At 42.9% G+C, this 25671-nt stretch overlaps 1 protein-coding gene across 1 annotated transcript in view; it reads left to right on the forward strand.

Annotated features, from left to right (window-relative positions):
• Positions 1–25671, forward strand: part of DNAJC3 (DnaJ heat shock protein family (Hsp40) member C3) — a 92935-nt gene that overhangs the window by 28220 nt on the left and 39044 nt on the right. Inside the window, exon 5 of the mRNA XM_068267929.1 lies at positions 25061–25213. Coding sequence (XP_068124030.1) covers positions 25061–25213 — 153 coding nt within the window. The remainder of the gene's footprint in view (positions 1–25060; positions 25214–25671) is intronic.

The following is a 25671-nucleotide window of genomic DNA, read 5'->3' on the forward strand; positions in this document are numbered from 1 at the left end:
GTGTCATTACTCGTTGCACTGAAACCCCCCAAATCACTGATGGTATAGCTTCACTACACTTGTAAAGCCATGTATACAAATAATCATGTAGCCAAAGCACTTAACAAGCAAGAACACTGATCACAACCTTTTAGTTTTATAAGGCTGTAAGTTAAATGTAGTTATGGCTGCCCTCCAGAGGCAGCAGATCTAGTATAGTGGGAATGTCACTGCATTATAAGCAACAGATAGAACAGGAGTAGGGAACCTATGGTTCGGGAGCCAGATGTGGCTCTTTTGATGGCTATATCTGGCACAGACAAATCAGTAGGGGTTGATTCACTGAGCTACACTGCTCAAGCAGCACAGCTTAGTGTGGCAGTGCAAGTAACATTTTCAAAGTAGGCACGCTACTGCTGTAGCATACACTACTAACTTTCTCACAATCCCCCCAAAACGAACAGCTTCTCCAATTGTCCCACTCTGGACCCTGTCAGGTCCATTGACTGTGTAGGACTAGATCCCCACACTTTGATTGATTGGCCCAATAGGCTGCCTGTCACTTGACAAGCAGCCTATTGGGCCAAGGTGTGGGGATCTCATCCTACAAAGTGAATCAACCCCCCAAATCAGCTAGCTAATTGTACAAGCTGTTAGTCTGTATTTTTCCTGTCTGGCTCTCTGAGAAATTGCTGATGTTGCTGAAACCTAAGAGAAACTGAAGACGCGTCTGACACTTCCGCTGCCTGGCTGATCAACTGTATACACATCACCATGGCAACAGGGACGTGAGCCCTCTACTGCGCTTGCGCACTGTGCCAGCTTGAAACATATTGTATGGCTCTCGCAGAAATACATTTTAAAATATGTGGCGTTTATGGCTCTCTCAGCCAAAAAGGTTCCTGACCCCTGAGATAGAGGGTTAGAGTCTCTGGCTCGCAAAGTAATGTAACTGCCTGATTATTTGTATGCTATAATATAAGTATAATGAAGTTGTGTGACAACACGCACACACACCAAGTGAGAGGCAGGGTTCATGTTGAATTTCATTACCTGCAGTAAAAAAAGTCACATATATGAACGCAAATAATAATGTGATAAAATGCAAGCAAAAAAGCTTTCAGTCTTTCACAATAAGTGTGAATTCTGCCAGAGAGATGACAGTTAAAGAGAAACTATTAGCCAAAATGTGCCCCCCCCCCAAAAAAAAAAAAAAACACGTATGTAAGTAGATACATACTTGATCTACTTACATCACATATGTATTGTATTGTCCACGTTTTGATTTCACTGAATTTCATATAGTAAAATGTTGAGAATTCTGTTCCTGGCAGGGGCCATCTTGAGCCCTCCAGGTTAAAGAATCCCCCCTCCTCCCCACACTGATTGTGAGCACAGTGGGGAGGATAAAGCCAGCAGGCACAGACTCGCCTACTAATGGATCCAAGCGCTGGTGTTCCCATCTGTTTTCTGCACTACCACTGGAGGCAGTGCAGAGTATAGAAGGGAACTGCAGTACCTGCCTACAGGGAGGTTAGAACTGCATGATTTTTGTCACAGTGTCCCTTTTTAATACCCGCTTTTATAGTGTTGTTCAGATTTAAAGGACAACTGAAATGAGAAGAATATGGAAGCTGCCATATGAAACAGAGAGGGACATGGATGCTTCCTTTTAACCACTTCAGGACCACAGTGCAACACCCCCCCCCCCCCCCCCCCCATAAAGACCAGGCTATTTCTTTTTAAAAAGGCCATTTCAGCTTTAAGGCCAAGCTGCAGGGCCACACAACACAGCACACTAGTGATTTCTTCCACCGCCCCGCCCCCCCCCCTCCATTTTCTCCCAACCAACAGAGCTCTCTGTTGGTGGGGTCTGATCGCCCCCCCCCCCCCCCCCCCCCCTTGTGTTGTTTATTTTATTTTTTATTATAAATATTTTTTTATTTCTTAAATAGAAATGTGTATTCCCCCCCCCCCCCCCTCATCTGCTCCCTCCCTCCTTCCGCCAGCCAATCAGCGTGGTCAGCTGTCATAGGCTTTGACATATGACAGCCGATCACTTCCCAGCCGATGGAGGGGACAGCTGTGTCACACGGCTGTCCCCAGTACAGCACTGCTGCAGATCGTAGTGCTGTACACAGTAAATAGATAGCGAAACCACCATCTAACAGTCTCCCGATCGCCGCTCGGAGACTGAAGACGGGGCGGAGCTCCGCCCCTCAAGCAGGAGATGCGCGTGCAGCCTGCGCGCAATCTCCTGCAGTAGCCGGCCCCAGGACCTGATGCCAATTTGGCGTTAGGCGGTCCTGGGGCTGCCGCCGTGGCCACGCCCATTGGCGTGGGGCAGTCGTCAGTTAAACAATACCATTTGCTTGGCAGTCCTGCTGATCTCTTTTGCTGCGGTAGTGGCTGAATCGCACACCTGAAACAAGCATGCAGCTAATCCAGTCTGACTTCAGTCAGAGCACCTGATCTGCATGCTTGTTGAGAGGCTGTGGCTAAAAGTATTAAAGACACAGGATCAGCAGGAGAGTCAGGCAACTGGTATTATTTTAAAAGGAAAAATTTGTATCTTTTTCAGTTTAGGTTCTCTTTAAAACAATGCCAGTTGCCTGGCTGTCCTGCTGATCTATTTGCCTGCAGTAATGATTGAATAATACCAGAAACAAGCATGCAGCTAATCTTGTCCGATCTGACAATTTCAGAAACATCTCATCTGCTGCATGCTTGTTTGTTTCTTTCTTTATTTTATTTATAAAGTGCCAACATATGCAAAGCTGTATCGTTCATGGTCTATGGCTAAGGCTACTTACACACCAGGACGTTGCGTTTAGGGGACGTTATAGGGCACATAACGTGCCCCTAACGCAACGCCTGGTGCTCTCTGATGTGGACGTCAGAGTGAGCCGCGTTGTGCAGCTCACTCTGGCGTCCGTGATGTGTACTCTTGGACGCATGCGGCATCACATGGTCCCGCCCGGCCAATCGCCGCACAGAGCGTAAACACTGCACAGGAAGTAAACACTGCACGTCACACCGTGCAGTGAATATTAATTAGCCATGTGCCTGGCCGCTCCCCACTCCTCCCCAACACTACTGAGCATGTGCGCACAGTCTAACGTGGCTTAGCCGCGCACAACGCACAGCATGCAGCACTCTCAATGGATGTGCTGCCTACAAGTATTAGCGGTAGAGGATCAGCAGGACAGCCAGGCAACTGGTATTTCTTACAAGGAAATAAATATGGCAGACTCCATATCTCTCTCACTTCAGGTTCAGGTGTCCTTTAATTCTTCCAGGGTATCGCCTAATTTAGTGTAAGAGGAATGCTTTACTTTCCAGTCAGTTGCATTAGGAAGATACATCCTGATCAAAATTATCAGCCAAATTTATGTATTCGTTAATTTCTTCCTTCCATGAAAGGAACTGGTCTCCACAGTAATTGAAATTGTTAGGGATTTGATACACGTGGATTAAAAGGGGTCTTGATTCCAGCAGCGCTAAAGATGACATTACATTTTCTGCTGTCAAGAAAATTACACTGGAACTGAAATCAATTACCAGTAAACATATCTTTCACAGTAAAAGACCTCATAGATGGCAATGCTGTTAGTGATCCTGAGGATCAACAATATCTAAAAGTTAAGTGTCTTTAGTAAAATTCAGACTGTAGCATCAATATCTAACATCTTTAAAATGTTAGTGCATGGGTGGACCTCCAGTGTAAACCTAAAATCCAAATTAATTGCACAAGCAGCAAAACTTGTAATACGGTAGTGTGAAAAATGTTTAAAAAGATTACCTTTAAATACAGGTTTTCTTGGTTAGCAACACCCCTCTGCTGAAATGCTCTTCTCTTGCAAAGACTACTGAGAGATCATGTCATGTGGATGGGCTCACGAGTCGATAAGTAGCCGAATTTGTGATTCTAATGAGGCTTAATTGCCTCAGGTGTGTGCATGGGAAACGGGGGGTTAATTACCCAGATGTCTGGCGCTTCTATGCGTATCACATGCTCGCACGCGTCCAATGAGACACGGTCAACGACTCACTACCGCGCATTTCCTCCTTCGGCCGGGAGGAGGAAGTGTGCGGTAGTGAGTCGTGGAATGCGTCCCATTGGATGCCTTCGAGCGTGTGATACGCATAGAAGCACCGGCCATCTGGGTAATTAACCCCGTCTCCCATGTACACACTTGAGGCAATTAAGCCTCATTAGGATCACAAATTCGGGTACTTATCTACTCGTGAGCACATCACTGGTCATGTGTGGGTAGAAGGTGTCTTGTATAGCAATGCAAAGTGAAAAAAGCAACCGTGTCTCACCCTGTATTTATGCAGTTACAAGACCTAAGGCCTGTTAGCATAACTGGTGCTAGGCATCCCTCACAACCCCCCTCCCGCCCCTGTCACCGTAGCAGCCACCACCACAGCATGTCAGTGCACAAGGGCACCCCCCTGGCCCCATCCTCCTCATGTCCCAATGGCCACCCGGTTTGGCAAAAGCACGGACACAGGAGGAGAACGCAGGGGCACAAGGTTTTTATTAGGTAGGATAGCTTATTTATTGCAGTATCATAACAGTAGAGTGCACAGCGTTTTTGTTGGTCAGGGCATTCATCAAATGCTACAAAAGGAGCAGTTGCAGTTCTGGGATATTTATTGACTTTCAGGGCCATATGCAATTCATTTTTTCACCTGAGTTTTCTCCAAGGTGATAATTTGAAACTTAACAAAACACCACAAAAAGTTTGCTGATTAAAAAAAATTGTATTAAATATGCACACCACTTGCATTATATTTTCTACAAACCTCCCGTGAAATTGCACATACCCCAAAAGACCCCCCCCCCAAGAACCCTTCCCGGCCTGCAGGGCTTTTGTAGAGTTAATATACCAGCGCTGGTTTTTGAATTTTATAGCCGTGATTCCATAAGACTGGTTTCTGCACGTGGTTAGTCCTAGATAATTTGAAACTTGTCAATAAAATGCCTTTGAAGCCACCAGCAAGCCAGAAAATACTCAAAATAATTTTGACAGTACTTTTTCACTAACTTTTTGGTATTTTCTTAGTTAAAAAGTGCTGGAAAGTTATTTTAAATTGAAGACGAAAAATTATCTCCTAGGAGAAAACTCAGGTGAAAATATGAATTGCACATTGGAGCAGCCCAGTAGTCGTGGTCTGGGAGGTACTGCACTGTCTGCTAAGACAGCCCATCACACAGAGAAGAGATCAATAGAGAAATGGTGGATTTCCAGCCACAATATTGGGCCACAGTAGAGAGGCAAGCTGCACCTGACTGACTATCTGCATAGAGCTGCAAGTCCTCTTAAAGAGAAACTCCAACCAAGAATTGAACTTTTTCCCAATCAGTAGCTGATACCCCCTTTTACATTAGAAATAGAATGATTTTCACTAACAGACCATCAGGGGGTGCTGTGTGACTGATTTTGTGCTGAAACCACTCCCACTAGAGGCTCTGAATACCGTGGTACTCCTGGCAAACTGCCACAATGTAACAATGTTCACAGACAGGAAATGGCTGTTTACAGCTGTCTAACAGCTAGAAACAGCTAAATAACCTGCCCACAGTAACAATGTCACCATGTAATAAATGTCAGAATGTGAATCTGGGAGAGGAAAGATTTTACAATGAGCAAACACTGACTAAATCATTTATACATAATTATTGTAAAAATGAAGCACTTTTTTTTATTACATTATTTTCACTGGAGTTCCTCTTTAACAACACAACTGCACTCATTACAGCTGAGACAGGTGCTAAACACCTGCATGCAGAGGATTTCGCACTGCACCCTTCCACCGCAATAAGGTCATCCTGTTGGAAGGGATACTAGCAACTAGCCATTATAACAATAATATTTTTAAAGGGTTTTTCTCCCTGGGAACTAAAAGCGCTGTGACCCTGCATTATGCAGTCTCAAAGGCTAGGGAAAAACAGAGGACAGGGTGCAGAGTGGACCACACACACGCCTAACCTCTGTTTAAAATTACCTAAAAACTGACATGCAAATATAAGTGTTGACCTGGGAGCAGCTAGCCATTAAAATTGAGGAAGGTGTGCAGCATGGACCACACATACCCTTCCAAGGTCCCTTTTTTTTTTTTTTTTTTTAAACGCAATAGAAAGATAGAACTTACAGCTTTGTACACAGTACAAAGGAATGGCAGTGTATCTAAAACCAAGCTGTACCTGACTGACTTTCTGCATAGAGCTGCAAGACTCTTAAAGACACAACTGTGCGCTTTACAGCTGAGACAGGTGCTAAATACCTAATGGAGGATGTTTGCATGCAAATGATTTTGGAAGCAAAGGATTTCGTACTAGACCCTTTCACAGCAATGAGGTCATCTTGTCAGAAGGGAAATTAGCAACTAGCCATAAAATGGAGGAAAGGGTGCGGTGTGGACTGTGCATAACCCTAGCTGCTCTGTGCATGGTTCACACTGCACACTTTCCTCCATTTTAATGGCTAGCTGCTCCCTGGTCAACATTTATGTTTGCATGTCAGTTTTTTGAGTAATTTTAAATAGCGATTAGGGTTGTGTGCGGTCCACCCTGCACCCCTCCATAATCATAGTCAGACTTGCTGTTACATTGCAGATCATGATTGGAGTTTGTATCTGCAGAACAGTGAGTTGTTGTTTTTATAAGCCAGAGCTTAGCAACTGCACTCAAGGCTTCAGTCCTGTGATTGATAATATGCAGCAGCCAAAAACCCAGCCACATTTCCAGCCTGAAGCAGGTGCAGGGCCTGCCCTTTGGCTGCACACCCTGGGCTGCCTTCCACATGGCATCATTTGGATTAAAAACAGGTGAACTGTGAATCTGTAACATAAATATGGGGACCTTCCAATGTAGGCAAAGATACATTTTTCTTACTTGTTTGGATTTAAACATGAAGTAACACAATGTGGAGTTATTTAGTTGTAAGCCAAACTGAAAAACATCTATATAAAATCACTGACAGTTGAAGTGTATAACACTAGAGTTTCTCCTTGCCTTAGCACCTGTCGAGAGTGGCATATATTGGGTAGCAAGTGAACAGTCTGTGCAGTACACTCCGAATCACGTGGACTTGATTAACAGCGGCGCTCATGCAGGTGCAGTGGAGGACGACGTTGTGAGGTCAGCCTTTGCACCGACTGGGACCCCGGGCCAGCGACTGAGAGCAGAGCTGCAGCGTGGGACATGTCAGCTGCAAGGGGCTGGAGGAAGCCCGGGTAAATAGATGTTTTGTTTTTTTATGAGCTTAGATATTCCCTTTAAAGTGTACCTGAGGCACACCTCAAAAAACACATACTTTGCAGAGGGCTCCCACACTATCCTCTGGACTACCATTGCTGCTTGCAGATCCCTGAAAGAAATGCGACAAGAGCTTGTATTGCTGTTTGTGACCACACTCCTCTTCATGAACGAGCGCTGCTGTACTGTGCCTGTATGCCTATGGCTGGGTCCGGGCAGTAAACTGGAGCTGCTTGTGCATGCTTGGCTTCCTGCTACTATGCAGGCACGGGTGTAGTACTATCATGCGTGTATATGAAGAGAAGCCACGTTGTGGTCTTCCGAAGGGGCCAAGGTGGTCCAGAGGAGGGTGTGAGAAGCTTCTGCAGAATCCAGAGGCTTTCTTGTGGTTTTTTTTTGACCTGAGGTTCACCTTGGGTTGATTTTTAATGTGATCTGTTGGAAGCAGAAAGGATCAGAACAGCTTTGACAAGGAACAAATTGTGACATCTGCAAAATAGGGTTTGTGAGGTATTCCTGGTATGCTGTGGTTAGTACATACCAAAAATGGCCAAAAAGATCTGATGAATTATCAGCGCCATGGTTGCCATAATAGGGGGTCCCAGAAAGCCATAGTGCCAGCTTTTATGTGAACTTCCCCACTTGTGACCATGTCAAGAGATGTCATGAAAATCCTATTAAACACAAATGGTACCATGAATTGAAAAAAGTCTGGAAATCGCTGCACTATAACACTCTCTTGAGGCATAGTGTGTTGAACCATATGAAGAACACAGTAGTAGCTCTCTCTTAACTTTGACTGATTCATCTTATAAACCATGACAAGTTATCCACAATAACCAGTCGGGATTTATACCATACCCAAAAAGAAACATTGCCATTAGCCCATAGGCATCCATGCACAGATCTAAAAATGTCATTCAAAATCCTAGTAATAAGAATGTAGAAATGTTGTGTTTTAATGCGAATTGAAGCTTCTGAAGTTTAAAAACTGTCTAAAAATTTTCATCACGTGACATCAAGCAGCTGTGCTGAGACAGTCAGTTTCAGGCTCTATGGGTGGGGCTGCTTTTGGCTAGATTGCTTACACCTGCAGGTCAGACTGCAAATGATTAGGCGTAGACTGAAAGTGGCCACAAACGATACATCTGTACAGATGTAGGAAAATGTTTCGCCTAAAGTGAGGCTTCTCTTTTCCACAGATGCTGTACTCTCCGCCAGTCAGCTGCTCCTGTGCAGTCATACATTCTAGCCTCAGCCAGCGCAGCTGAGAGGTGTCCTTCCCATGGAGGCACATCTGAGTGCGGCCAAAATGAGCCTCTTACATCCTTCCTTAATTCCTCAGATTCTTTTTTTTGCTGATGCCAAAAATACACTGTTTACCATAGCATTTTAGTAAGAGGGCTTTTTGGCCCATTTTAGCCCCTTACACACTCCTAGGAGTTCTGGTTCACCATGAGCTTGCTGGGTAGTCTGTAACTTCATGCATGCAGAAAAGCTTTGCAGTAAATAGGGGCCCATTTCCAAAAAGCTTTATATAACTGATAAAAATCATTTCTGAGATTTTTTTTCCTTTTTGTAAACAACACTGTACACATTATAAACTGTTCTTTTTGAGCCTTAGTATACCACAGAGATTTGAGTATAAAACACACATACCCCTCTCTCTCTCTCTCTCTCTCTCTCTCTCTCTCTCTCTCTCTCTCTCTCTCTCTCGCGCCCTAGTGGCTGCTGCTCTGGCGCTTTGAGTCCGCCAGGAGAAAAGCGCAATATAAATGTTATTTGTCTTGTCTTGTCTCTCTTTTCTTCTGACAATAATCCCTTCCAGTTCTGACAATATTTTGTCAGATCTGAAATATATCAGTTGCTGTCAGTAAAATATCAGTTGCTGTCAGTTATAGCTGAGAGGGAAAACAGATGTACCAGGTAATGTCCATGTTTCCCTATGGCTCAAGTGGGCGATGTTACAGTTTAACTGTGTGCTGACCAGAAAGCTGTTATGGGTAATGGCCATTTTCAAAATGGAGGCCGGAAAATTCCCTTGATCACAGTGAACAAACAGGACGCGGGACAGGAGAAAGACACTGAGAAGTAGACTAGATGGCAGGTGAGTATGACTTTTGTATGCTTATTTTGACTTTTAATCTTCACTTCAGGTTTTCTTTAAGCTACAAGATTGACTAAAAAAATCTCTAATTTGTTATTCTGGTTAATAATAAAGAATACAGTAACACTGTACACTTCGCCCATGATAATAATTACTAGGTAATTCTCAGTGGTGTTGATTCAGAGATTTTACCTGATTGCCATCTGGAATCGGGAAGGATTTTTTTTTATTCCTTTGGGGCTAACTGGTCCATGACTTGTGGGAGGGTTTGCCTTACTCTGGATCAACGGGGATGTGTCAGGGTGCAGTTTAGTGTTGTGCCTTATTTTCTGGTTGAACTCGATGGACGTGTGTCTTTTTTTCAACCTAAATAACTATGTAACTATGTAAATACTGTATCTATGTGAATGCTGCAAAGTCTTTTGGTTTACTGCTTTCATTCTATAAAAACTTTTTTTTAGGTTTGACATTAGATTTATCTATAAGCAATTGGCACCCAGACACAAGCTAATAAACTTGAATTAGCATTATATTAGTGATCATACTTACATATTTTGTGTTACGTAAATTACTAGTAATAATGCTACATACTATAAAAAAAAATTGAATTGTAACATTGTGAGCAAGAAAATGTAGATTCCTTATTTATCCAGCAGATGGCACTATAACATAATTTGACATTGGATTGTACAACATTGAGCGTGTGCTGCAGAGAGCGTCAGTTAGAAGTCAGTTTTGATATTGCTTTCATGTTCGCTGACCTGTAGGGATAAAAGGTGTACAATTGTCACAGATCCAATTATGAAAGCTGTTAGGATTTGTATTTATGAGAGTCCTGAAAATCAAATTATGAATTTATTGTTGTGAATTTCTTTTATTACAAATCGTTTCCCTGAGGACTGAGAAAGCAAGGCATTTGGAAAATATTCATCATGAATAAACTATAAATGCATTTTAATAGAACAGGGCACCGTGCCAATGTTCTGTGGACCGCTACTGCGCTTAATATATGCTGCATTCCACTTTGTTCTGTATACCTTACTTTGGTAATGTTTATCAAAAATCTTGGTTGTTTAATAAAAGTTGGCCTTTTTTTTTCCAGTCTAAGGTTTTTAAAGGGCTTGTTCACAGTGGGATGTTGTGGAGCTGCATTATAAAGTCTTATAACGCAGTTTACCACATTGCAATGAAAATCCTATGGGATGTTCGCAGTGCGATGTTAGCGTCGCATTGTAACGTGTAGCGTTATGGTAACGCACTGCTGCAGTGCGTTACCTCTAAACGCACACGTTACCAGGCACAGGAAAGCATACTTTTCATTGCCTGTATGCTTTCCTGTACCTGCTGTATGCAAAGGTAATGCATCGTAAATGTGCGTTACCACCACTTTTTTTTTCATTGCGTTGTAATGCTGCGTTGTGACTTTAACGTTGCATTACAATGCAACGTCCCACTGTGAATGTAACCAAAGTGTAACTAACCTGAAGCAGAAATTTGTTCAGCGTATAGCAAAGTCACAATGATAATACAGCTTGTTTTTGTTAATTTTTCTTAATATTAACTCTTCCTAACACTTAACCCTTCTCTCCCTGTTGCTTTGTTGTAAACCGCATTAAAGGGGCACCACGGCGAAAAACTGTAAAATTTAAAATATGTGCAAACACAAACTATTAAAGAGACACTGAAGCGAAAAAAAATCTATGATATAATGAATTGGTTGTGTACTATGAATAATTACTAGAAGATTAGCAGCAAAGAAAATATTCTCATATTTTTATTTTCAGGTATATAGTGTTTTTTCTAACATTGCATCATTCTCTAATATGTGCAGATTACACAACACTCAGCATTCAAAATAATTCTTTCAGAGCAGTCTGTGAACTAATGACCTCTCCACTGGCAGAGAAAAAGTAAAAAATTAACTAACAGTTGAGATAATAAAAGTCAGAAAACAGCCCTCTCCACGACTTTAAAAGTCGTAGAGCTTAATGGCTTTTTTGTATAGAGATAACAACTGGAGTTTCTTAAATATTCCTGTACTGGAAACAATTAGACTGATGTATCTGATCTTAATGTTTTATTTCTTAGCTGTACTACACATACAAATCATAATCTCATAATTTTTTTTTCGCTTCAGTGTCTCTTTAAGAAGTACGTTTTTTCCAGAGTAAAATGAGACATAAATGACTTTTCTCCTATGTTGCTGTCACTTACAGTAGGTAGTAGAAATCTGACAGAAGCGACAGGTTTTGGACTCGTCCATCTCTTCATGGGGGGATTCTCAGGGATTTATTTATTTTCAAAAGCACTTATTCAATAGCAGTTGCTCTGTCCAACTGCCACAAAACTGTGTAGCGAGCATGGAAGCTGGCCAGCATCTTTGTTTAAATCCTTTTTAGGGAATATCTTTATAAGGAATAAAAGCCTTGCTGCTAATCCCCCCATGAAGAGATGGACTAGTCCAAAACCTGTCGCTTCTGTCAGATTTGTACTACCTACTGTAAGTGACGGCAACATAGGAGACAAGTTATTTATGGATCATTTTACTCTGGAAAAAACGTACTACTTATTTGTCTATGTTTGCACATATTTTAAATTTTACAATTTTTCGCCATAGTCCCCCTTTAAAGAGAACCCGAGGTGGGGATCGTACAAAGAAATCTATACACAGAGGCTGGGTCTGGCTATAGTGCCCAGCCTCTGTTGCTAGTTGAATCCCCCCTAAGTGCCCCCTGCGCTCCGCTCTCCCCCCTAAATCACGGCCGCGCTCTCGGACAATGTTTACCTTACTAATGTCACTCACACCGCTTCCCCCCCGCCTCCTGCAGAGCGCCGGTCCCCGCCCGCGTCCCTTCCCTCCAATCAGCGGCGAGGGAAGGGACGTGGGCGGGGACCGGCGCTCTGCAGGAGGCGTGGGAGCGCCCGTGAGTGACACTAATGAGGTAAATACAGCCCGCTGCGACACGCTGCGTGTTGCCAGCGCGGCTGAAATTTATGGGGGAGAACGGAGCGCAGGGGGGACTTAGCGGGGATTCAACTAGCAACAGAGGCTGGGCACTATAGCCAGACCCAGCCTCTGTGTATAGATTTCTTTGTACGATCCCCACCTCGGGTTCTCTTTAATACCTAAGCTAACCTCACCTTCCCCATTCCAACTGCTAAGGCTAAGGTCACTCTAGACCTAAAACTTGGACTGTTTTGCAGAGCAGAGACAAGCAGATATACGGACATGTCAAGGATTCTATGTGATTTACAGGATCTTCTCAAAAAATTAGCATATTGTGATAAAGTTCATTAATTTCTGTAATGTACTGATAAACATTAGACTTTCATATATTTTAGATTCAAATACACACAACTGAAGTAGTTCAAGCCTTTTATTGTTCTAATATTCATGATTTTTGCATACAGCTCATGAAAACTCAAATTTCCTATCTCAAAAAATTAGCATATTTCATCCGACCAATAAAAGAAAAGTGTTTTTAAAACAAAAAAAGTCAACCTTCAAATAATTATGTTCCGTTATGCACTGAATACTTGGTTGGGAATCCTTTTGCAGAAATGACTGCTTCAATGCGACGTGGCATGGAGGCAATCAGCCTGTGGCACTGCTCAGGTGTTATGGAGGCCCAGGATGCTTCAATAGCGGCCTTAAGCTCATCCAGAGTGTTGGGTCTGGCGTCTCTCAACTTTCTCTTCACAATATTCCACAGATTCTCTATGGGGTTCAGGTCAGGAGAGTTGGCAGGCCAATTGAGCAGAGTAATACCATGGTCAGTAAACCATTTACCAGTGGTTTTGGCACTGTGAGCAGGTGCCAGGTCATGCTGAAAAATGAAATCTTCATCTCCATAAAGCTTTTCAGCAGATGGAAGCATGAACCCACTTTTGAACCAGAAACAGCGGCAGAAGCGCCTGACCTGGGCTACAGAGAAGCAGCACTGAAATGTTGCTCAGTGGTCCAAAGTACTTTTTTTGGATGAAAGCAACTTTTTCATGTCATTCGGAAATTAAGGTGCCAGAGTCTGGAGGAAGACTGGGGAGAGGGAAATACCAAAATGCCTTAAGTCCAGTGTCAAGTACCCACAGTCAGTAATGGTCTGGGGTGCCATGTCAGCTGCTGGTGTTGGTCCACTGTTTTATCAAGGACAGGGTCAATGCAGCTAGCTATCAGGAGATTTTGGAGCACTTCATGCTACCATCTGCTGAAAAGCTTTATGGAGCTGAATATTTCATTTTTCAGCACGACCTGGCACCTGCTCACAGTGCCAAAACCACTGGTAAATGGTTTACTGACCATGGTATTACTGTGCTCAATTGGCCTGCCAACTCTCCTGACCTGAACCCCATAGAGAGTCTGTGGGATATTGTGAAGAGAAAGTTGAGAGACTTAAGACCCAACACTCTGGATGAGCTTAAGGCCGCTATCGAAGCATCCTGGGCCTCCATAACACCTGAGCAGTGCCAAAGGCTGATTGCCTACATGCCACGCCGTATTGAAGCAGTCATTTCTGCAAAAGGATTCCCAACCAAGTATTGAGTGCATAACTGAACATAATTATTTGAAGGTTGAATTTTTTTTGTTTTAAAAACACTTTTCTTTTATTGGTCCGGTGAAATATGCTAATTTTTTGAGATAGGAAATTTGGGTTTTCATGAGCTGTATGTCAAAATCACCAATATTAAAACAATAAAAGGCTTGAACTACTTCAGTTGTGTGTATTTGAATCTAAAATATATGAAAGTCTAATGTTTATCAGTACATTACAGAAAATAATGAACTTTATCACAATATGCTAATTTTTTGAGAAGATCCTGTATAGAACCCATTCAGGCATGTCTATTTTCAAATTATATGTTGCCTCTGTTGCGGTAGCAGAATGCAAAGTTTTATTCACTATTACTTTTCCAGACTGCTAACGCTACATAAGCTGATGGACACAATGAAAGTCTATAGAAATGGACTACATCAATTCTTACTAGTGGTCTCAAAGGAAATTAAGACAAGTTCCCTGTCTTCACCCTGCCATGTGCTTTAATACATTGACATTATGAATGACACCCCAGACATTAATAAAATATGAAAAAAAAATCTTTCCCAGATCCCTCACAGAATACAGGTCTCCCTTATTGTCTAGTGTCAAAATCACAAAAGTGTTGGTACAACGGACGCCAAGAGATACAGAAAACATATCAATAGACATAGCGGATCCGTTAAAAATGTACATCTGATCTGCTGTGACTGTACATGTTGCCAATCTGGCATAGTGTGGGCCTAGACCAGTGGTGGCGAACCTATGGCACGCGTGCCGGGCCCGGCACGCGTAGCCTAATCTGCTGGCACGCCACCACTGCTTATGAACTGGCCGCAGCGTCTACTAGACGCCGCCGTGCCAGTTCATAGCCCGCAGCCCCGCAGTCTCCCGGGAGGCAGACCAGGGCTACGGCAAGATGGCCGCCGAAGCCCTGTACTGGAGACTATTTGTCTCCAGTACAGGGCTTCGGGCGCCATCTTCCCGTAGCCCTGCATTCTGCCTGTCAGCGGTAGTGCGGGAGACTCAGCTGCAGAAGGAACGTCCGGGGGAGATGCGCGCCAGAGCCCAGCAGAGAGAGAAGACTTCTGTCAGGTGAGTACATTACTTTTTTTGCAGGTGAAATGCGGCCCACTGTGTTATTTTCTGCTAAATGCTATGTTTCCCACATTGTGTTTATTTACTGTGAAATGCTGCCCACTGTGTTTGTTTTCTGGTGAATTGTGGCCCACTGCGTTTGTTTTCTGGGGAATTGTGGCCCACTGCGTCTGTTTTCTGGTGAAATGCTGCCCGCTGCGTTTGTCTTCTGGTGAAATGCTGCCCGCTGCGTTTATTTTCTGGTGAAATGTGGCCCACTGCGTTTATTTTCTGGTGAAATGTGGCCCACTGCGTTTATTTTCTGGTGAAATGTGGCCCACTACGTCTGTTTTCTGGTGAAATGCTGCCTGCTGCGTTTATTTTCTGGTGAAATGTGGCCCACTGCGTTTGTTTTCTGGTGAAATGCTGCCCGCTGCGTTTGTTTTCTGGGGAAATGCTGCCCGTTGTGTTTGTTTTCTGGTGAAATGTGGCCCGCTGCGTTTGTTTTCTGGTGAAATGTGGCCCGCTGCGTTTGTTTTCTGGTGAAATGCTGCCCGCTGCGTTTGTTTTCTGGTGAAATGTGGCCCACTGCGTTTATTTTCTCTTGAAATGTGGCCCACTGCGTCTATTTTCTGGTGAAATGTGGCCCACTGCGTTTGTTTTCTGGTGAAATGTGGCCCACATTGCAAGATTTTCTGCTGAAATGTTGCACACATTGCGTTTATATTCTGGTGTCTGGGGTAACTGTTGCTGCATTTATTATTAAGGGCTCATTCACACTACAGAACGTATGCACGAATGCGATTTCATGCATGCGCTGCCAACGCACAGGGATCGCACGGAATGCACGTTGTGGTGCGCTAAAGCGTGGACGTCGGCAGCTGTACCCATCGGGGAAACGTATGCGTTGTGCGTTAAAATGTTCCCAGATGCGTTACAACGTAACGCATGGGAACGCACACCTGTGTGAATGGTAACATGGAAGTCTATTGACTTTCATGTTACCATATGAATCTTACATCATGTGCGTTGCGTCAAAACTGACAGCGCAGCACATAGTGTGAATGAGCCCTTAATGGTCATAGTTGGCTATATTTGCTGCTTTGGGGTTACGGCGGGTATAAATAGCATCATACAGTTTCTGCACACCCATGATGCGAATCCTCGTTTCACCACATCATGGCGGAAACGCTGCTTTCTTATGCCTCGCTGTTACATCATTACGTTAGCTCCGCCCACACAATATAATGGCCACGCCCATTTTTCGGCACTCGGAGATAAATAAGTGTTAGGTCGCAGTTTGGGCACTCGGCCTCTGAAAGGTTAGCCATCACTGGCCTAGACTAACTCTCCTAAACTGCCCAATCCATATTGAAGCTATAATTCACTGTACATGTTGCCAATCCGGCATAGTGTGGGCCTAGACTAATGCTTCATACACACTTGAGATAAAAGTCTTTGGAAAATGAAAGATCACAGACCAATTTTACCCCCTTCCATGTAGTATGAGAGCCACACCTACACAGTCTATTCTATGGAGCTGCACTCCCCATCAGATAAAATCTTTGCAAGATGCTGCACACAAAGATGCCCGTACACACTCAAAAGATCATTATCTGCAAAGATCTGTTTCTGCAAAAGATCCATTCCTGCAAAATGCATTCATAGTCTATGAGATCTGCAGATCCTCATACACACTTGGTTTAACAGACAATCATCTGCAGATCAGATCCACCAGGATGGATCTTCAGATCTGCAGATGATTGCCAGATATGCAGATGAAGTCTGTTAAACCAAGTGTGTATGAGGATCTGCAGATCTCATAGGGCTCGTTTCCACTAGTGCGGTGCGGAATCGCCTGCATTCCACCGCGGACGAAATCGCATGCGGGTGCGATTCCGCATGCGTTTTTGCCGCGATTTCGCATGCGATTCCGCATAGGTAAGGTATATGCGAATTTAACCATGTCACTGCCTGTGTAAATTAACATTAATACCTATGCGAAATCGCATGCGATTTCGCGGCAAAAAACGCATGGTCACCCCGCATGCGATTTCCCTATTGGATACATTAGCGGCGATTCGTGCACATTCCTTCTGCACGCGAAATCTGACGGCTCTGCCGTGCAGATTTCTGCCGCACCAAAAAACGCTCCCGCAGCCGCACAAGTGGAAACGGCCCCATCCACTTACATTGCCTATGCGAATCCGCGTGCAGTGCCCGCATGCGGATTCGCTATAGTGGAAACGAGCCCTTAGACTATGAATGCATTTTGCAGGAATGGATCTTTTGCAGGAACAGATCTTTTGCAGATAATGATCTTTTGAATGTCTACAGCATCTGTGTGTGCAGCATCTTGCAAAGATTTCTGTCTGATGGGGAGTTCAGCTCCATAGAATAGACTGTGTAGAGTATGCTCTCATACTACATGGAAGGGGGTAAAATTGGTCTGTGATCTTGCCTTTTCCAAAGACTTTTATCTCAAGTGTGTATGAAGCATTACTCTCCTAAACTGCCCAATCCATATTGAAGCTGTAATTCACTTCTAAATCCAGACACAGAGGCCCAAAACATTGACATCTGGTGCTTCAGTTATAAAAATGCTATATGCTAGGCATGGTTAATGGGATGCAAATGATTCCTAGTTGATACAGGATAAAAGATAATTCTGTGTGCAAATTTATGTAGCTTGAAAATGGACCAATCAAATTCTGCCTAAATTTGCATAGATAATTTGCTTAATCTTACATTGCATGGGAATTTGCATCTCATTGACCATACTACTGAACACCAAACAATTGAGAGCATGAGTATGAAAAACGGAGGTTTAACAGGACATAAAAAAAGTAGAATCTTTCTTGCAGAATAAATTCAGCCATGGCAGCTTCCATAATATCTTGTTATTAGTCTGCTTCTACAGTCTCTAGTCTGCACTTGTCTTTTTTTTTTTTTTTTTTTTTTTTTTTTTTTTTTACTTCCCAATAATGTTTTAGGTATTCTGTCTTATGTTCCTTAGAGTGGCACTGGTTCTGTAGCATTACAGAAGTGCCACGGGCATAGTGGAAATGTCTCAGGCTCACGCTGCATCCAGCTATCACTTCCAAGCTGCTTATGGAAAAAGCTTGTCCGGCTTGTGAAGTAGTCTGTAGTGTCAGGTTTCCTTTGTTGTAAATCCTTACTATGGTCTTTCTGGTGCAGTTACCTGCACTACATAAGGCTGTCTGTCCTTCAGCATTTGCTAATTCTTCCAGTTACTGAGTTTTCTAACTTACTTTTGTGTTGTAAAGGAAGAATACACACTCTCATTGCATGGACACGGTTGTATGATGGTGTTACAGCTAACATTCACAGCTATGTATGCAAGTTCCCACATTTACAGAGAGACTGAGACATTTGTCACTTATCTAATGTTGTGCAATCTGCTGCTGTGTGTAAGCTACCCTGTTAGTTTTTATTTTCAAGCTTGCTAGACCTTATGTTAGTGTTGGAAAAATGATTGACTATAGGGGAAGAAGGGTGTCACAATGTTGGTTATAGTAGGCTTTTAAGGCAGCAGTGTTTCAGAAACGACACTGTCCAGTACGACATCTATGTTTTAAATCTCTTCTAGTAAATTTCTGCCTGAAGACATTTTTTACGTAAACCAGTTTATGAAAACTGTCATTTTATTTAGTAGCCTTTTAAAATGTTCCTCCTGCAGATAAGTAGAGCATTGAGCCTGCCACAAAGGCGGGGCTGGGGGGATGCCGCTCGGCAGCGGCTATCATGTAGCGAGACATTGTCTCGCTGCATGAAAAAGAAAAAAAAACGTATTTGCTGCCCCCTGGCGGATTTTAATAAACCGCCAGGGAGGTTAAAGGACTTACGAGGCCAACTACGTAAAAAAAGTTAATTACCTGCCTCTAAGTTTCAGGCACGGAGGACGCTGTAGCGTGGATCGGAGGGGTTGGCCCTAGAGCTGCGCAGCCGCATTCGCGGCCAGGCGGACTGCGCAGCCGCGGCCAGAGGAAGCGGCCATCTTTGGAGGGGAAGGAGAGCCCGACCCGGGCCGTGGGGTCGGGAGCCGGCCCGGGGGGGGGATAATGAGCTGGGGACCCGGCGGAGCGGCACGGAGGACGCGGACGGCGTCCTCCGTGCCTGAAACTTAGAGGCAGGTAATTAACTTTTTTTTACGTAGTTGGCCTCGTAAGTCCTTTAAGATCTCAGGTGTGAATGGGGAGCAGGTGTGTTAAATTTGATGTTATCATTCTCACACCCTTACTGGTCCCTGGAAGCTCATTTTTTTTTCAGTTTTGCGGCCATTACTATTTACAAGCCCATATTTTCAAAATTAACAGCATTATACCCTCTTGACATACATATTAAAAAAAGTTCAGTCCCTACAGTAACTAACTATGCATTTTGAATAAAATTTTTTTAATCTTTGTTTTTTTTTTTATTTATTTTTTTTTAATTCTATTTTATTTTTTGAATGCAAAATTTTTAGTTGGGTAATTATGGTAATTTTAAATGTTACTATGGGTCTTTTTATTAAAATAAATGTATGTAGATGTAATTTTACTATTTGGCCACAAGATGTACTATAAGTACACGAACAGGAAGTAATGCGTGGACTTGTTACTTCGGTAGTTACAATGACCACGGCATCTCATTGATGCTGGTGATCACTGACACTGGGACTTTAATTAAAGCAAAAACGCGTGCGGGAGCGAGCAGCGGCCGTCGGATTCCATACACGATTATCTACATCCCACAAAAGTGGTTAAAGATTCCAGATACCACAGGACGCCTTCATAGGCCTTGTAGAGTCCAAACATTGATAAACTGCAGATCCTACACACTGAATGAGTTAATGGTTTTAATGCGCTTTGCTCCTGTGGGACTCAATGTACATGGGCAGCTAAGGAAAGCAGCAGCCACTTAAAGTGGACCTAAACTCTTGCATAGGACAGAAGGAAAACTTAGAGAAATGCACCCTGGATGTATTTAGACACAAATGAGGGGGAATTAAACGGGCTAAACTCTCTAATCACAAATTGTAATTTGATCCTCCCGTGTGTCACATGACTGTCTATGGCAGATAGGCAGATAAACCCATTTGCAAGCACAGGCTGTAAACAATATGTCTGCTTCCATGAATCAGGAAGTAAAAACTGTGCAAATGTATTTTAGGATTTGTATGAGCTGTAACAAATATATGTTATTATGCGGTTGTGTATCTTTTAGAGCAGAGAGAAGTCCTGAGTCCAGGTCCACTTTAACGCAAGCTCAGTAGTCTTCCATGGTTGTGTGTTTATTTCCAGTCTACCCGTATTATCATCTCTAGATTGAGGTTCTTAGGTGACCACCAACTGACCTACCAGTAATGCTGTGAGATATGGGAAGAAGCTGGAGTGCCCAGAGAAAACCCATGCATAAACAGGGATGACTTTCAAACTCCACAAAAATCATCTGCCCAGAAATTGAATTTTGAGCTGTAGTTCTGCAAGTTGAGACTACTTGCGTCGGATCAGCGGGAGCGGACATTGTAATGTCCACTCCGATGGTCCGGCTGTAGCCCAAGGCAGATGTGTTGCCCCAATAGGCTATTACCGTAGCAGATCCCATGGATCCGTTGCAGCGTGACAAGTGTGAATGGCTCCTATTTATAAAATAGGAGCAGTTCACTGCCCATTTAGCAATGAGTGGAGGACAGACACAACCTGTCTGTTCTCCGCTCAAGTGGGAACAGAGCCTAAGATGAGCAGCCATACGAGGGGGGCCCTTGTGTTCTGAGCTTCGAATGTTTGAGTGAGTGAATGTTCCATCTCCTGCCTGTCTAGCAAGCCCTTGGTCCTGCGACTGCATCCTTCCAGCTCTATAAGTTAGATTTCATGTCTATACAACATTTTATAATGTGACTGAGCTTAAAGTGAACCTCCGGACTAAAAATCGACTGAGCAGCACTGAAAAGGCCTGGTGTTTCTTTAACAGTTTCACAGCATCAGAACTTTGTTTCTCTTATCCAAGCCTCATTTTTAGCTGCACAGAAGAAAACTGCCCGGGCTTTTTTCCCCTGATGCTGTGCAAAGCATGATGGGATTTCTGATGTTGTTGCTCTCGTTCTGCTGTTTTGGTGCAATTTTTTTTTTTTTTTACATTTTGAATTTGACATTTGAAGCCTAGTGTGTGCAGTTGGGAGGGGTAATCAGGACACAGGACAGTTGGAACCGTGTCTCCTGCTCCTTGTCACCTCCTTTCAACCAAAAAGATGGCTGCCCCCATGACAAAGATGGCAGCCCCCATGAATCACAAACATTTGCCTTTTCTTTTAAAACAGGATGGGTAAAAAATTATATTACCCATCTATTCTAATTAACATAACTAATGTTACTTAATGACAGTATGTTTGTTTAGGCTGAAGTTCCCCTTTAAGTGAAAAGTATTGTTTATAGCAACACGGGATGGATGTGCATTCCCTTCCCAAAAGAAAAAGCCGATGTGCTTTACATCATTATCGGTCCTCTGAGAATTGCTTGCATATATTTTTATACAGTTTAGAATAATTGGTCTGAAGAATGACAGGAAATGGTATTTCATCCTACATTTCATGTATATTTTACCACTGGCATGCCAGGTGGCCTACTTAAATGATAGTAACTATTCATATCTGCAAATGAAGCCCCTGTCTAAAAATATTACGTACTTGCTGAAGTAAGCTCAACCAGTGTGGTGTTAATGATTCATGTGATGTCTGTGGCTTCCCTTCATCATAGAGCCAGAGGGACCCTCACAGAGCAAACAAACAAAACTTTATATTGTTCTTAAAAGCTGTTTTGATTCATATTCATAAATGTATGTAATCTTGTCAGATAACTATTTTACTAACATACAGCTATCAGCTTGTGAGTGATGTTACTGATAGCATGTTATTGGGTATACACTATACAATACAGTATTTTGAATGGATTAGACATTTGATGTGATTGGCTGTGCTGGACAGTGTACTGCTCTGCCTTTGACACAGATGACCTGGGTTCAAATCTCGGTTCTCCCCGTTCAGTAAGCCAGCACCTATTTAGTAAGGAGTCCTTGAGCCAGACTCCTTAACATTGCTACTGCCTACTGAGCATATGCCCTAGTGGCTGCAACTCGAGTGCTTTGAGTCCGCCAGAAGTAAAGCACAATATAAATGTTAATTCTCCTGTCTAAATATTGAATCTGTTGAAGCTATTGTGTTTGTTACAATTGATAGATATTGATCGATTTATTGCCCAGTTGATGCCGTTAGGAGCATAAGGAATGGGTGGAAACAGGGAAGAGCAGTATGCAGCCCATGCATTCATAGGTTTATTCTGCATTGGTCAATTAGTTCAATCAATATAATAAGATTTATGCTGAAAACTGATCTGTTACCTGCTATTGCAAAGTGGTAGACTAGGCAAACAGTCGGTATCTGAAAGATATAGATTGTTTATCTGACACAAATGGTACAGTGTAGGGCTAGTACGAGCCCTGTACACACAGTTTGTCACCCTTAGGCTTTGTTCCCATTTGCCCCCAGTCACATGTGGCCAGCAGGAGTGGACCACTTCGGTGGTCCGGCTGGAGCTCGAGGCAGATGGGCTTCCACTACAGGCTATATGGGGAACGCATCTGCTCTGTCCCGGGATTATCACGGACTGCACAGTAGTACAGCCCGCTTACTGCATCGGATCCAGTGCATCTGTCGCAGGCTGACAAGTGGGAATGGCTCCTATATATAAGATATGAACTGTTCACTGTCTGTTTTGCAATGAAAAAAAAATGTCTGTCCTGAGCTCAAGTGGGTACCGAGCCTTAGTGATTGTTACTTAGGCGGGATCGCACTTGGGGGAATGCCATGCATTTTGCCGGGATGGGGAAAATGCATGTAATGCTTTCCTATGGACGGTCATAGCCAAGAGTTGCAATGTGTGTTTTTCTGCGTGCAGGCAAAAAAAAAAAAAAAAAAAATACAGTCTTTGTTTGCTTTTTTTTCCTCACACGATTCCTATTGCCAACAGTCAGTTGGATGTCAGCTGAGGTGTGTGGAAAACTAATTGTTCCCCCTCCTTACCCTGCCTGCATGAAGCCCCTCTGTCATACATTAGCATCCCTCCTCCTCCTTTCATAGCAATGGAACACATTGCAGGGTTGTAGCCTAGCAATGTGTTTGTACAGAATTCAGCCATGAACTGTGGGCCAAGAGATCGTGTGCCATCCTCTGTGGGCAAAAGTTTTTGTGTTTGCACCTTTGGGCTTAAAGCGGATCCGAGATGAAAAACTAACTATAACAAGTAACTTGTCTATATATCTTATCTAAAGTTTAGATAGTTTACACAGCAAATCTAGCTGCAGACAGCTTCAACAGAATATGATTATTTCTTCCTGTGATACAATGACAGCAGCCATGTTTGTAAACATTTCAGACAGGCAAAGCTGATAGTATCTCCAGCTCTTTGCCTGTGACAAATTCACTCTGCTCTCCTCCTCCCTCCTCCCCTCTGCCTCCGAAATCTCTGGCTAGTAACCTCCTCCTCCTCCTGCCCAAACTGATCTCCCATAAGCCCTTGCTACAGTGCCAAGGCTCTCTGAAAACCTGAGGGCGAGGCTTGTTTAGTTTATAGGGAATTAGAGTAATAAAACAAAACAAAAAAAGTATTTGGCTTGTGGAATGCCCTATAAACAATATGAAAGGAACACAATTATTCAATGAGTAAAAGTTTATCTCGGATCCACTGTAAGACACCCTCTGTCTGTACCCACCTGTCAAGAGAATGTAAAAACTGCATTTAAAGGTTAATTAGAACTGATAAAACTAGGGAGATTTTTATTTAGCACATCCTAGATTGCTCCTTAACCCTGTTTTGTGCCTGCTACTCATATACTCATACAAATGTTTTGCTACAAATGGGTATTAGTAACCTTTTTGTCTTTCTACCATTATGCTTGCCTTGCTCCCTCAATTAGCGTTTCTGATTTAAAAAAAATAATTGTATTGAGTGCTGAAATGTGGTGATTTCCTGGAGCGTAGATGTCACTCTAGTAGATCGCTTCACTGCAGATCCTCTTCCAGCTCTGTGAAAAAATTTGTGCCCACACACTCATTCTCAGGCTGTTTCTTTTGTTTTTGTTACCCAGCTTGACTGCATCATACATGTGTCATGTAAAAAAGTGATGAATCCCTCATTATTTTCATGAGCAAAAGCACGGTGTGAGGAGTTCCACTGCTGCTCTTTTTCCAGCAGTCAGCGTGTCTCGTCTCTGACAGCAGAATACTTGTCACACTGCTACCATAATTGTATCTTTCTGTTTGTTTAACAGGCTTATATTTAACCTGCATCACTTTGTAAATAAATGGCAGTGCACTGTAATTTGGCATTCACATACATCTTGGGCACGGTAGCTCTTGTTCTGCATGGGAGAACATTACTTTGTTACAAACCCTTGCATGCCCTAACGCTGGACCCCTAGACATCCAATTGACACCGATATGTAGTTTAAATAAGAGACATCTTGTACAGAAAGCAAAGCAAGGAAAACTGTGTACCGAGCACCAAATCTTATTCCAATTTCCATGTTTATGGTTTTAGGTTTATACATAAACTTTGTCTGTTGTCAAGACATCCAGTTTTTATCAGCGATACACCGTATCTGAGCAGCTCCTTTTTTATAGTACTACAGCCTTCACTATTATAGGCAGACTAATAACTACTCACATCTCTAAAGAAAACCTGCCATAGAACTGGCGTGAAGAAACTGAGCAGATAATGTAATAACTGATCAGAGGTTGTCTTCAGGGGAAACGATATGAAAAGTATCCGTAGTTCCAGAGATATAGGCTAGTGAAGTAATGTTCAGTTTTTGACTCTTCACTTGAAAAGTCAATCTTCCTTATCTCCTAAGTTTGGCTTTGCTTTACCTTCACATAATCTCCGGTAACCTGTATCTATGGAACTGATTGATTCTTGCATTGCTTTGCCATGTGAAATGGGTATCGTCTTTGTTCTGATACTGGCTAGTGCATGTCCTGCTGATTACCATATGTTTTTAGTGGTCTAATTTTTTTTCCATTTATCTCCCTTTTCTTTTGATCAGCTCAATTCTAACCCAAGTGATCAGGAAAAGAGTAAGGCCACCATACAGCTGGCAAAGTCTGATGAAATTCAGCGTTACCGTTCACAAGGAATAGCTGCCTACAATCAAAGAGATTACGCCACTGCTGAGAGCTTACTTGACATTGTTCTAGAGGTAAGCGAAACAGCCCGGTAGTCAGGCAAAAAAATAAATAAATAAATTGGATTGATTTTGTTTACAATTTCCATAAAAAAACCTTCATCTATGCATCATATCACAAACACTTTTATTAAATTAGAGTAAGGGCCAGTTCACACTTGCAATAAAAACTTACCTGTTCATTATCCTTTCTGGAGCGGAGAAAAACATGCACGGATCGGAATGTAAAAAAATATTGGCCGTCTTGACTTGCAAATAAAAACGGATGCGTTAGATACGTTCCTGAAAACTGAACGCAGAGTCCAAACTTGACACTTTTTTGTGGAGAGCTGATGCCCACGGAAGGCAATAAAATCCACTGTGAAAACATATCTTCCATTCCTGCAACTTGACACCAGTACCCTTTTTACTCTGTTTGGAGTACTGTTGCCATGATGCTCTTCAGAATCTCCCACCTTGCTGTCTCTCTGCTT

This window comes from Hyperolius riggenbachi, chromosome 2 (genome assembly GCF_040937935.1).
Source record: "Hyperolius riggenbachi isolate aHypRig1 chromosome 2, aHypRig1.pri, whole genome shotgun sequence".
Taxonomy (NCBI): Eukaryota; Metazoa; Chordata; class Amphibia; order Anura; family Hyperoliidae; genus Hyperolius; species Hyperolius riggenbachi.